At 36.4% G+C, this 15,388-nt stretch overlaps 1 protein-coding gene across 1 annotated transcript in view; it reads left to right on the top strand.

Annotated features, from left to right (window-relative positions):
* Positions 1-3,721: 3,721 nt before the first annotated feature.
* Positions 3,722-15,388, top strand: part of LOC117411965 (copine-9-like) — a 112,206-nt gene continuing 100,539 nt past the window's right edge. Inside the window, exon 1 of the mRNA XM_034019857.3 lies at positions 3,722-4,016. Within this exon, the coding sequence (XP_033875748.1) occupies positions 3,940-4,016 (77 nt within the window). The 5' untranslated portion in view covers positions 3,722-3,939. The remainder of the gene's footprint in view (positions 4,017-15,388) is intronic.

Genomic DNA, 15,388 nt, shown 5'->3' with positions numbered 1-15,388 from the left:
TGATTCTTTAGAGCTATCTCGGCCTACATTATCTCAGGTCTCAGAATAAAGAATATAGAATGGCCTGCCAGGTACAGTCTTAGGGGCTGCAACATTGGAGCATTTAAGGAGCAATTTGAGATTGCCACTGCTTTTTTAGGGCAGTCTAATTGTGCTGTTTTATCCATTTGAGATAAAAATTAAAGAACAATACAGCATTCCCCTACAAAATACTGGGAGTTTATTAAATTATAATAAAGAATTGGACAGAAGCTGTACACCATTGTTTCTGGACCACATGCCAGCCATGCAGTGCTCCCTTTTTATAAGTTAACCCCTTTATCACACATAATTAGTTATTGCCATAATACCATTTGTAGGCAGAACCAAAATAGCAAGTTTTCTTTAACAATGGCTTCTACCTAAAGTGTTAAAAGTAAGTTTATCTACCATAGCTACGAACAGTGCTTACTGTTTGTAACATTTACATGTGAAGCTGTTGTTGTTTTCCAGCTTGTATGTCTGCATTTGCAATAGTGGATGTGCTCAGATCGCCCAATTACTGGTATTTCACCTGTGTTTTTTCTCCCCAATTTAGAATGTAAATTGATGTTCCCTCATTGCAGCAACTCCCCATGACCGCTCAGAACCTGCCTTCCTCTGACTGTGACTCACTCTGCACACCAAAGTAAGCCGCTTGGGTACCCCAAATTCAGCACCGTTCTTGTTGCCCTTGTCTATCCTACCCTTGCCAGTTGACAATTTGCAGGATATCTGCATTGAATTTAGCATATTCACTCAAGCCTCGCTCAGACATTGGATGGCACCAAAGACTTTCAAGTCCCTGAAGAAGGCTGAAAGATCAGGTGACTTTACATGCAATGGGACCTAGCCAACTGCCAGGATGTTCCTTATGCAACTAATTATCCTAAACTTGTATTACTACCAGATTGAATTGACATCCCTCTAGCAATGTTTAATGATAGGTTGAGCAGCAGTTTGAGGCTGGATGTGAGGAGGAGGTGAAGTGAACAATACATCAAAGACTGCAGAGTGGTACAGCAGGTGTTCACTTCTCTGACTTGGTAGTCACTGATTGCTTTAAAATAATAGAGGTACATACACTTTATTGACTTGCCTACTTCGTGACACATTGCTTTACATTTTCTTTTTAAAAACGCTCTCAAAATCACCTGTAAAGCAGCAAAAACCATGGAAATAACTTTGTACAAAAACAACAATGAACATGTCCTAATCAGGTTTCATTAGAAGTGGTTAAGGGTTCTCATCTAGAGGTACATATTAAACCAAGGGAACTTGTACTACTACAGAAAGTCTGTTACCATGACTGACTAATGCTATATAAACACATACATTGAAAAAGAATCCCAAGCAGTGCATGCATAATCATACAGTACATATGCATGTTTGTTACAGTAATCAATTACTTTATTAATCCATTAATTTGAGTAACGTATGTCATGCTGATAACATGCAAGTTCAATATGTAGTACATATTGATTTTTTTAAATAAATGCTTTTGAATAACAGTATACCATTTTGAAATCCCAATGTACATATCATCATGCATTATTAATAAAATGGCAGATTGAAGCAGGTACACAATGGTAACATAACTTTGAAAAGTTAAGGAAATTGCCGATTTAACCCCAATCTTGACCTACCAGTTTGGGCAGTAAACATTGCAGAACAATATCACACCCATTCATTCGACAATGGCAGCAAATATTTACTAGAGATACAGGGAACACTTCACTTGTGGGACATTGTATTAAAACATGTACTAAGACAATTGCATGGGCTGGGTTGGAGCACTTTTGTACAGTCCACTTTAAATGATGCTATAGAAAACATGGAGCCAGCAGACTTTAAAAGGTAGCAGTGTCATGGAATTGTTTTATGGAATGGGGAAGCAATAACAATGGAAAAACACATTGGATTATCCCAAGAGCACTGAACAACAGGTAAAGTCAGTGAACATATATATGAAGCAACAGACCCATTAAGTGACTTTTCTGAACATTTCATTCCCAGAGCAGAACGTTTTTATAACCAGACCTTTTAGATTTCTATGTTGACATATTGTATAACCTCAGTCTGCCCCTTTTAAAACACTATATTAAGAAACAGCCAGTAACGTCTGCACAATGGCAGTAAAAATATCTGATCCTCATTTACTAGTACAGAAAGCAACCTGCCTTGTTTTACTTGTCATATACCAGTTAACTCCCACTCCTCTAGCTTCAGACAGTGGCGTGATCTAATAATACTTTTATCCCATTGAAAAGTGCTCTACAGATTCTGTAAGCGGAGTACTTAATGGACAGTTATTGAACAGATAAATTCAGTTATTCTACATATAATATCTAACTGTACGGCAGACACTGTTCTTACTATTGATTGTGTGTGGGTATGGCGAACCTGCAATGTTCGAAATGAGTAAAACAATTGCATTTGTATGTACACTGTAAAGACGGGTAGGACGTCATTGGTTAGAAGCTAAACATTTTTACAGATCTACATGTACGTGGTATGTAAACGTGTACAATACAAAACATTATGATTGATTCGCAGTTCTTTATAATAGTGTCGTTTTAACAACATAAAAAAGCATCAAACACCCACTGCCGCGTTGAACTTGATATCACATCTCGCACTGCTTTATTTTCAATCAACTGCATAATAAATAAATAAATAAAATACAACGTGACAGAAACTCTGAAGAGCTCGTTGGCGGCTTGCTGTTTAGAGTTTGTTTTTTGGATTTCAGGACCTTGGATAGAGCATGAACGGATAAAAACACCAAAGGGGTTGTTTCTGCATAACAAACGTTTGAAATCGACTGTGAAAACCTCGGTTAAAGGGGGAATACCAACCTGCACAATATCGCCTATCCATTCTCAGAATGAGCGTGGCTGATCCATATAAGAGGAATAATTATCCCCAAGTATTGTTCTCTTGCCCTCTTATCCTGGTTCTTATGGCGCCAGCTTGAAGCGAGGAAAGCAATTCTTAAAAAAAGATTGAGGTTTTATGATAATCTGCATTAGGAATACATTTCAGTTTTAATTAATTCCATTCATAAGTGGGCCTACTTTAAATTGTTCACACTTATTAAATGTAAATTCTGTCTGCCGGTGTTTACTTTTCTCTGTCCTTTAATTCTCAGAAAACAGGACTACTCTTTGGAACATTACAGCCATATTTAGAGACAGCGCTTGAGTGTTGGTGCTTACTTACTCTTACTCTTTTTTATGTTGAGAACGCACACTTAAATGAGAATTAACATTTAAGTGTTTCTAAATACAAAACGTGTTTGTTTAGGTTATTTAAATAAATAGGCTACGTTTTTATTCACAATGGGTTATATATCCAATTAAACAATATGATTCATATTTGAATTGTGCTACCCACAATGTCTCTATTTTAATCCCCTTGCTTTCACATCTAAAAACAAATAATACAAACTATTCTACGCACATTGCCCAGTAACCCTATTTTATAATGGTGTATTATCAAATTGTCAGGCTATAGAATAGAGCATTGACACTTTTGTTCTTATTTAGTTCACGAGACCAACCAAAACATACTAGAATATCAGTGATTTGAAGAAAAAGTGCTTCGACGTTGAATACTTTATCCATCCCCGCCGAGTATATTTCCCAGTCAGTACTGCCACCTGCAGCTTAAAGAGAGAGCGCGAGACACAGTCCATCAGTCACAAGCGCTGTAGACTTCACGTTTACTAGCAAGAAAAAATCAACGAAAAGCCACCGAGTTTCTCTTCTCATGGACCTGTATTGTCTTTTTTTAATTACACTACGGTGTGCATTTATGTTACCTCTTTGAAAGCTACTTTTACGAAACTATTTTTGTTTTAAAGAAATTACAGTACCATTAAAAAAAGAGTAGGTATAGTAAGATTTGGAGACTCTGAGAATGGCGTCAATTGGAGAGTTCGACCCTCTAACATCCAGTGTTCCTGCAACCAAAATTGAAATAACAGTCTCATGCAGGTAAGGGCAATTTAACACGTTCTGTTTTCATTCTGTTAAATTAAAAAATATATATATATATAACGTGAAACTCGTTTATATTATAAAGAAAAAAAATATTGAGTTGAGTTCTTAACCGAATGCAAATGCAAAACTATTGACGTAGGCTTTGAATTGCAAGCCGACAGGGTTGACTTTAAAATATAAATGTTTTATTTTAAAACTGGTTGCACTGAATGTGACGGTTGTCCCCGGCTGCAAATGAGCAAGACGTGTAAACATTTCAAGTAAATAGGGGTTCTATATGTGCAAAGAACCACCTAAAACAACATTGTTTATAAAATATAAAATAATAATAAAAAAAACTTGCAGTTAGATATTTCACTTTAGATTGGTCTGTGAATGTATTTGCTAAACGCAACACTATTAAGTTTGCTGTCTTCTACGATAAGTAAGTAGCTCTCCCAGAATACTCTACCTGGTTAACCACGATTGTAACCGATACTTATGGGAATATACAAGACAGTTGCTTATTATAATTAAACACTACATATGTCGAAGTTGCATCCTAAATACCGACGCGTGTTTGCTTCTTGAGTTAAACCGCCTGCAGAACCCACTGAATCACACACCTTGTTGGAAACCGTGTCAGCTTTTGCATTGCAATTAAGCATCTCTCAAAAAAAAGGGTTCCTGATTGAAATGCAGGTTTTGTTCAATTCCGAAAGGTAGGAGGTAAATTGCAGCTGTTGTTGAAATAACTGTTGAAAATCAGTAGCTATTTGAAGGACTACGGGGTGATGTTATCAAGTGCGATAATCGGCTGCCCCCCTTCACCCCGCTGGGTAAAATTACTGTTGTAGACTGTTTTATTTTGTCCGAAATTCTAAAATAAACTATGCCGACGTATGTCTCATATTTAGCTGCACAACCAAATGCCTGGCGTACCTTCAAGCCTGCAGGGAGTCTGTAACACTTGTTTGTTTAGGGTGGAATTGTAAATGAAATCCCTGGTTTGTACTATAGTTCTATAAAATACTATTTTTTTCGGAGCAGCAAAGGGTTCTTTTTACATTTGCAACCATCATGTCAAATCGACAAATACGCATTGGTCTTTATAGAACATAAACAACATAAGGGTTACAGTGAGAACCGTAAGGAACCATGATATTCTATATTAAAAATGCCCGTGAAGCCACATTGGGAAAGTACAGCATCATTCTTTGTAGTTAATGGCAGAGGTGACTGAAAAAATAACAGAAGTTACAAAAATTGTGTGCAGTTTTAGATACAGAAGCACCTGAAACACGGAGGCGCAGTAATCATTTCAGAAATCTTACAATAAAGTGTGTCATACATATTGCAGGTGCTCCATTTTTTCAAATCCTTTACAAAATTGAGAACTGCAATGCACCGTGAAAATTGTAGTAAAAGTTTCAAATACAACCCCCCCAATTTCCACATTGAAAGATTTTCTTACATTCAAGTGACACTTGTTTGTTTAGTGAACATTTTAAATGCAATTCCTTGTTTTGTTTAGGACCTGTAAAAGCATTGCATTCTTAACAGCAAATGTTTCGATATATACGTCTGTACCCATTATATAAAACCCAACGTTGTTCAGTATCTGTAAATATGAATTGTTCTTTGTACAACCTAAACAAAATATGTGAGACCATTCCTCATTTAAACCTTAAGAACAGTGTAGTACTGAGTGCATACTATCACCCTGCAATCTACGTCTTTGACATGTGTTGTTTTGCCCATCATGCTCGAAACTAATTTGCAACAGGGGGTGCAGCCTTTATGTATTACCCAGGGTTAGAAACTTTGACTAGTCCTGCACCCAGTCTTGGGTTTCAGAGCTCCCATTGTTTAGGTATATAAATGAAATCGGCAGGTGCCAGGTGTTTGAACAATCAGGCCCCTGCTAAATCTGCTCTGAATGAACTGATCACATTTGAATAAGTCTCACTTGTGTCTGTAGCAAGAGAAGTTCATGCAGCTGTAATGGAAGGAACAATATGTTAAACAGGAGTTGCTCAAACCCCTGGCTACTGAGTCATTTAAATAGTGTACTTAATGGATGGTAGTTCAGAAACCCAGGACCGGGTGCAGGGCTAGTGCAAATTTCTAACCCTGTTACATAATACAAAGCAGGAATTCCATTTCCATGACAAAGCTATTGTTCAAGTGAGGGACAGTCCACCTACACTAAAGTGTGTGCTACATAAGACAGGTACCTCTACTTTTTCAACCAATCCCTGTACGTGGAAATACGTGATACATGGGGACACCTAATGATTTTTATTGTTGTTCACACTGTGCAAATAACGTTACAAATTTAAAATGAATTACAAACAGCACAATGTCTTTTACTGTTTGGGGCAAATCAATTAAGGAGACTTGTCAAAACTGTTTATTAATTAATTTTGCTGAACTAATACAGCATATCATGCAGGATTTGATTTTACATTATATGAACACGATTGAGCTTTGGAATTAGATTACCAACCGTGCAGATATTAGATCAGTCTGAACTGATTCTCAGAAATATAGGATCAATATATCCACACAAGGGTTACTGACTGTCCAAATTATCGTCAGGTGTCCTATCCATAGCCAAACTATTTGACAAGCCATTCAGGTGGATGATTGATCCTGCTGCAGGCATGCATTAATCAGAAGCTATTGAGAGAATGTGTCTCTCTTCACCCTCAGAAAGGTCTTGTCATTTGTAATCAGCGTTCTTACTGAGAGACTTATCAAACATGGTGTTTGGGAATGTTCTGGCTCATTAGACAGATAAAACACTGAACTCCCCACGAAGACATAAATACAGCTCAGTGTATAGAGAGGGTGGGCTTCCAAAAAACAAATGTGAAGATGATGACTTTCATGTAACGTATGAAGCCGTAGCATAACTAACATTTTAATATGCAATAATGTACATTATCTGTTGCCACTTTGGTCCAGACATACATAATAAATACCTGGGTATTACAATATTGAAGGTGTTACTGGCTTATGTAAATTGCACAGCAGAATTTCACTGACAAATTGCTGGGACAATACAATTGAAGTAGTTCATTGAAAATTGTGCTCATAGTAAAAATTAATACAATCAAATGTTTACATTTGCATTTACAAAAAAAACACAAAAAACAAAAGCCACTTTGAAAAAAACAGAAAGATTTTACAAAGCCTTGTAGTTCCTTTAATTACAATTCTTCTGTTGCCTAGCAAAACTGAGAGCTGCAATATACTGCAAACTTGCTTAAAATTGCAAAACCCAGTTCTCTCTTTATTACAATTCAGGCATAGCCTTCCTTTGTTTCCTTCTAATATCCAGTATTAGTGTGTCTATTAGACAATCACTGTCTGTACACTTTGTAGCTAGCTTGTACCAGACTGTCATACTCACTCTAGTTCTTATAGTGGTGATTGGTTGATCTTAGCAAACAGCTTGTTGTTGATACTAACTAATTTTAGGAAGCTATAAGCACAGCAGCTTGAAAACCACTGATTCAGAAGTCATGTCTGTGAAGTGCCGTGAGGTGCATGTACATGATAAACAATTCAGTACTTGTAAATACACGAAGAGGAGGAAATTAGATATTGTTGTTTTAATGCCATACATATGTGCAGGGGCTGGAATAAATATTAGAAACACCTGCCATAACACTGTCAATAGGGTGATTTGATGTGACAAGTCTGCTAGTATTTCCACCTGCCACAGAGCACCTATTAGCCCTCTGTGAAATGTGGTCAGATGTACTGTCCAGCACATTGAAACTTAAACATTCTTGGAAGGAAATGTTGACTTTTATATAGATTGGACATGACAAGTCTTCAAGGCGTTTTAATTGCTCAGGTGATTATATGTGATTGCTGCACCTAAAAGTTATGATGTGTAATTAAATATGTTAAAGTAACATTATTCAGCAGGTTTTATTCGACTTTATGAACTAAAATTAGTTCATTCTATAGGATAATGTAGGGAAAATAAAATGAATACAAAATATTATTCAAGTCAAATATATGTTTATTTGTATAGCTTTAAATGGACACGGTTCTAGGCTCCAGACTGTAGCAAGATCAAACTGAGCAAACGGTACAGCACTCCTCTCCGTTTTTATAAATGCCTGCGTGCACACCCTTGCAGTTATTTATTTGGAGTCTATGTTTTTATCACCCCATTCCGGTCGACATGGCACTATATATCCCAGCAGCAGCGTTTAGGAAACATTCTTGTAAATCCCTTATCAGTGCATTCTCCCATAGCCCCCCTTCACCACAAGAGGTACTCTTGTATGCCTGAACTAAAGTAACCCACTCAGATTCTCAAATTCTCTCTTGTAGACAACAGCATTTAAAGAATAATTTGTTCTAATATATAAACTACTACAAAATTCCTGCAATGATGCAAAACCTTTGGCCATAGCTGTAGCTCCTGTCTCTGATTTATTTGTGATGTCGTATCTGTTACATTTATTCTGTAATATTTTAAAACTGCATCTCCATGTCACAGTCATAATAGTGTCATTTCTTGAGTTGACCACATTCTCGGAGGTGTTTTCCTCAGCAAATTCTGTGGAGGTATTTCCTCCTCAAAAACGACATACTGTTGGTGTTGTGACCATGCAAAGCAATAGCTGTGTAACTAATGACACACATGGGGAGAACATGTCTGAAGCAAAAGCCAATGGCTGGCTGTTGACCTGTTTGTTCTCCACGTGACGGATGACCTTGACAAATAATGTGTCATTTTAAAGCTTGCTTGCTTTCCAACAAAAATAAAAGAATTCCTTGATGCAAGTCATTGAGGGATCAAGCAGCCTCCCTTGGCCCACTTGAGCTGGAACTACCTGACAGACTGCAGACTACGAATCTCCTGGTAGAAACTGAATAAGGATGAGGCTTTACCTTTCTCAGGGCCAGAGGTCTCAAAGACAGTTGCATTTGACAGAATGGGAGCATCCTGTCCCTTAAGACTTAAAAACAAAAATCTTAAGCAAAGTATCTGAACCTAACAAGAAGCAAATACAGGCCAAGTTCAGTAGTATGTAACTGTTAAAGAATAATAAATAGCCAATCCAGAATAAGGAATCTAGCCAGTCCATTATACAGTTCAACAATCTCTTATAATAGTGAAGCAGGACCTTGCATTTGCTTTTAATGTCATATAGTTTTTGTATTGGAAACACTGGAAGGGACAGCACAAGTAGTGGCTATGTGAGCTTCCACATGTTGCCAAATCCCTTGTTTCAGATTCCAACCCGAACTTCCCTGAAGGAATTAAAGGCAGCAATCACTGATGAATGGTCATGTACTAAACGTTACTACACATCAAGTGCCTTTTAATCTAGCCCAATTTCAATGATACTGTATGATCAACATGGACTTGATAATTCTGAAGTTGGGATCTGATGTTTAATTAATAACTATTACAAAAAAATACAGTTTGTTAACATGTTTTTAAGCTAGTTGTTAAAAGTTAGGTATTTAATAAGTGATATGAGCGTGTGTTTCTGGAAAAATCCCTGAAGTTCCAGTCTTCATGGATCACTGGCATACTGTCTTCTTCACTGCAAATAACACACAAGACTATATGAGAATGTGATGTACATACATCCCTAGACCGATACCACTTTATAACATAGTGATAATATTTGGATTATTAAAACTAATTTATTTAAATGTAGAGTACATTATATGTTTATGTAACTATATAAAAAGGTAAGAGATGAGTATGTCACAGGATACCATGTGATCTCCACAGGCAGAGAAAGCCATTTCTTTTTTATTTCATTCACCACACAAATATTAGGTGCTTCATACAGTAAATAATATTTAGTTTCTATTCATATATTACAAGTTTTTTAAATAGCAATTAAGACTGTTTTGTTTTTCTTTTGCTTTTATAAACTTAAAAAGGGCCCCTTTTAAATATAGCATGACCCAGTTTTATGACCGGTATTTCTATTTTACATACATTCTACATCTGCAGATTTTTACAAGTGGTATGGAATGGGTCTGTTGATCTGGCTACAAATAGCAATGACAATGATGGATAAGTTTCAGAGTAATGCAAATGAAGACTAACTAACCTATGGGGTTTAGACAAGAGATAGCATGATAGGTTTGCAGTCTGTGCTAAAAATGACCTAATTTGGTAACCAGCACTTTATTAAATTGATGTGAAACCATAGCAACGTGTAGACTGTAGTAATAATGTGTCATTTTGCAGCTCTGAAGATATATATTTTTTTGCTTTGAAAAATAAGCATTTTAACATAATTTGGGTTTGAGATTATAAGCACTGTTCAGAAATACCTTTCCATGGCTCTTGTGTGTGTGTAATGTCTGACCAACAGAGCTGTTTGATACACACCTTGCTTTCACTCATGCTAATTAACGATTGATTAATCTATTTACTTTTTAAATAAATTAAGATCATTTATCAGGATGCATTACTAGCACTTAACCATTGCAAATAGTGGCATCTGTGATTGGATGTTAACATAATTTACAAAAATAAAATTCACCGAATTAGTTTATGTAATTGGATTTATTCATTTATTATGTTGCTTATCAGGATAATGCCTCTTTTTACAAAATACTTCTTTGTTGGTACAACACCTCACAACATCAAACATGCTGAAAGATCACATTACCATCCCACATATTGTAGTTGGTGTAATCAGTCTTGCAGGTCCCTCACATGAGTGATTTAATGTGTTATGCAAAAAATATCCTTGACATGTATCTTGTAAAATCATTCATCAGGAGTTAATTAGCATGTGTAAAAGCAAATATAAGGACCATGCTATTCCATTGCTTGTTCCAGAGGATACTGAAATTGACAGTGATGCCCTATCAAAATATAAGTAAGGAAGCTGACTGGTGATTATAGTTAAAGATTGATTTGTCAGTCTATTTAAAAACACTCAGTCATGCCATTATTAGTGTTATGGAGACTTTACAACACACTAATCATAAAATATCACTAACAGCCTTTTAAAATCCCCCAGATCGTTGCTGCTACTTTCTATTGACAAGTTTTTTAAACACTCAGATTGTATAGTATATCTTTATAAGATGCTGTACTGGCACTGTACCAGCTAAGTGGCTGTGCCTGTTGGCATCGTAAATGTATTTATTTTTTATTCTGCTACCTGCTGCTTGATTAGAGATGGAAGGTTACATAGATGAGGCTTTGATGACCACTAGAGGATGGCGTGATTGCTGAATTCAATTGCACGCTTTTTTTTTGTTTGAGCAAATTAAGAAAGATTACATTAGCAATGCATTGTAAGGTGTAGGTGTATGCAATTACAAAACCCACAACAGACTGGAGTGGAGGATTAGTGTTATGAAACTGAGAACCCAGAATTATTGCCAATGACTGGATGCATTGATTTCACAAGGTATATCAATATGACACATATCCCCTAGCAATATATACAGGTCTGGCATAAAGAGGCTTGGTGTGTATCCAAACACGTTGTGATTTATCTAGCCGATACAGGGAGCTGACACTGGCAAAGAGCAAGCAACGGAGCATGCAATAATGCACAAAGGAGGCCCTGTTGAGGCTCGTATCACATGGGTTAATAAACTATGAGCCACTTGCTATCTTTGAGGCCTTGGATCATTCATTCATGTATTGTGTCATTCACTTTATTAACCATGTGATATGCATGGGATTTTATATATCATTATGTTCCCTGTGGCCTGTTCTGTGCCAGTACCGTAATTCATGTCTTCTGGCTTCTGTTCCACCCGAGCTAATTGGTCTAATTATTTGATTAATTGGACAAATTTAACACTTCTCTCCAGGCCTTAAAATTTTGTGCTTTTTTTTAAATCACCAACTCTGAAAGACCTTAAAAAATATTAAATGTGTCCAATTGAACAAATAATTAGATCAATGATGTTAATTGAGAGCTTAACTTGGAATGAAAACCAGAAGACCCTGCGGCCCTTGAGGACTGGAGTTTGACATCCTGCTCTTGAGAGTCTCTGCAAGTTACTGTGTCAGCCCTGTATATATAACGTATTGCATGTACTATGAAAATATATTCTGTTTACAGGTTAATCAAACTACTACATTACTACGATTACTGCAATTCTTTTGTCATTGCACCTGGAGAGACAATAAAAAAAAAGTAGAGGGATGTTCAAATTAGAGTTGGTTTACTATTTTAAAGACAGCAGTACAATATTAACAACAGCAGTGTCAGTCTGTCATTTAAATATTAATGTAGACCTGACTGATTTGAATATATAGATCTGACAGACAAGACTTCCAATAGTTGAAATGTGTAGATGTGCTCCATGTCGAAGTGTCAGTTAAAACAGGACATACTTTATTATTTGTTTATTTAGCAGACGCCTTTATCCAAGGCGACTTACAGAGACTAGGATGTGTGAACTATGCATCAGCTGCAGAGTCACTTACAATTACATCTCACCCGAAAGACGGAGCACAAGGAGGTTAAGTGACTTGCTCAGGGTCACACAATGAGTCAGTGGTTGAGGTGGGATTTGAACCGGGGACCTTATGGTTACAAACCCGTTTCTTTAACCACTGGACCACACAGCCTACTACAAAGAGCATGCAGACAAAGAGCAGTAAGCAAGAATCAAGAGATTATTTTCTATTCAATTAACACATGATATTTTTCTAGCCAGTCGTTGGACAACAAAGAGGCCTTTTTGTCACGGAAACCATGTCTACTTTGGTACTACTCTTGAATAGAAACAGAACTATTTTCCATTGTGTCGAGTAGACAATGGACTTCCACATTTTCCACTATATTGCAATAAAAGTAAGGCCTTAATTAAAATTCTTATAGTGTTTGTGTCCACTCTGCTAACCCTTCTCTGTGGTCTATAACTGGGATACTCTAACAGATGGCTCTACATTACTCATTGAGCTGCACAATTTGGCTCTTTTAACACTAGAACAAACAGAAAATCTAGAAGGACCTATCTATGTTAGTTGCCAGTGGTATTACTGAAGCACCATTATCATTTCTGATAGTATAATTTTCTGCTACAACTACTGACATTGCCTCTTCTGAAAATGAATTATTTAAAAAAAGACTGTAGAAAAATCAACATTCAGCTCCTTTGATTTCACATGAACCACAGGCAGCTTTCTTGCACTGAGTGTACATGTTAGTTGTCTTATTCCCACTGCTAGAGATTCAGAATCACTAGAGGAAATGCCACCATCATCTGAATCATTGTCTTGATGTTTTTCAGCTTTTCCAAAACGTGTGTTGCAGTAAGACCCCTTATTCTAGCTGCCACCGTCACTCTGAATAAATAACTTAAAAACTGCATTCAAAAGGCAAATGCCATTTTCAAATACCATTCAAAAGCAAGAATATTATGAGGGGTCAAAATGAGCCCTTGGTCCTTCTAGGTAGGTGTGTGTTTGTTACTTCCCAACAATATAGATAAAGTGCTTTGAGTGTAATCTCATATAAGACTATAAGCTAAAAATATACCAGTGTGGGAGAATTTAATATTTAAGTTTTGTGGATTTCATGAATATATATATATATATATATATATATATATATATATATATATATATATATACACACAGTATATATTTTTAAATGGGGTCAGAATTACCCCTTGGTTGCTCTAGTGTTAAAGTATCTATTTTAAGATCTTTAGTTTGAAAAGTCTGTGAAACCTGTAGTCTTAGGTAGAAGTAAGTGCTGTCAAAATTCATGTTGTTTTATACACGAAAAATGTTTAAGAAGTAGAAAACTACTGCTTACTATTTAGTTAGCTTGTTAAACTTGCACTTTTTCATTAAATGTTAAATAAAGCAATGCTTTTAATAACACTGGCCCTTTTCAAAGCGGTGTGCTCTGTTTCCGAGTTTCAAAAACACACTTTGTATCTTTGCATGACGCCTAATCCTTCACCAAGGTCTTTCTAATTGCATCACCTACGAGGAATTGCTAATGTAATCATCTTTCTATACTCTCGCAAACAGCAGGCATGGAATTGAATTCAGAAATCATCACAACCTGCCCTGTCCATTTTAAAACTCTGCTTAAAAGAGACTGAATTCTCAAAAGAATACGCAGTAACACTGCTTCAAAACTTGAAAGTTCCTTGTCTTTTTTTAATGACCATTTTTCTGCTGTCAAGTACCATTACAAATCCCAGTTTTTGCATTCATAATTAATTATGTTTGTCAAACCAGCTGGCAAATATTTTGGTTAAGTTAACATACCTTCCTCAAGGGTGTACAAGCAGTGGAGGATTTTGCTGTCTCTTGTGGTACAGTATATCCACACACTCTGTGGCTTATCTGTCTGACGCAGAGTATGGAATATGGTACTGGCACAGAACAACCCATAGGTAACACAATATGATGCAATACATTTTCTTTAAATAACTGGCCATAGAGGGGGCTTTGTTGAAGCCCATGCGTGCATATTGCATGGTGAGTAAACAGTGAAACACAAAATAAGGGCCTCATAACACTAAATGTCATTTAAAAGGTTAAGCTTGCTTAAAATGTAATTTTACAATATTGTTCCACCTTTACTCTTTTTTTATGACGTTGGCAATCATTCTGAGTGGTTTTGAGTTTTGTTGCACCAAAATTTTCATCCATTTCCTCTGCTTCAGAATTGACCTGCCAATATCTGTGCCAGGAGAATCCTTGTATACTTTATTGAGTCTAAAGAAACCAGATAATTCAGTGAGCTTTAAACTCTGCTGGCCCCTATAGAAAAAGTATGTTGAAGGCGAGACCAGCACAGTTTGAAAGGTCACTGCTTTAGAATCAGGAAGTACGCAGAAGGAGTTGGCAACTAGGATTCTAGAGGAAATTCAATATTGGAACAACAGAACTAATAAGTAAAATGATATTTGAAACTTCTTACCCTTTCACATATTATTTCATATTATACAACAACAGGACACAGCTCTCCCATTGTTTTCTATCAAGGTCAGCCGTTCTGTTATAGCTCAATAACGGAACAGCAAAGAATTCATTAATGACACCTGTTCTAAGACCACTGCTTACTGAAACGCTTCAAACGCTCCAGCCCTTATCTCCAGCCCTGACTACAAGCAAATAACTTTAAAAAGGTTGTAGTATAATAGTAGTAATGACATTGCATTCACATAATTCCTTAGGAGTTCCATTATTACCTGCTAACGCGCCACAGCAATACCATTATCCCTTAATATAAAACCATATTACTATGCACCATAGTAAACTAGAAAACTGACTACTCAAGGCTCATGCCACACAGCACAGATGGATTGTCTGAATACAAATATCAGACAAGTAGACTGTATTGTATTGTGTTGTGTTGTATTGTATTGTATTGTATTGTATTCCACCT

This window comes from Acipenser ruthenus, chromosome 16, assembly GCF_902713425.1.
Source record: "Acipenser ruthenus chromosome 16, fAciRut3.2 maternal haplotype, whole genome shotgun sequence".
NCBI lineage: Eukaryota > Metazoa > Chordata > Actinopteri > Acipenseriformes > Acipenseridae > Acipenser > Acipenser ruthenus.
Note: the sequence above shows the minus strand (reverse complement) of the source record. Positions and strands in the feature narration are given on the sequence as shown.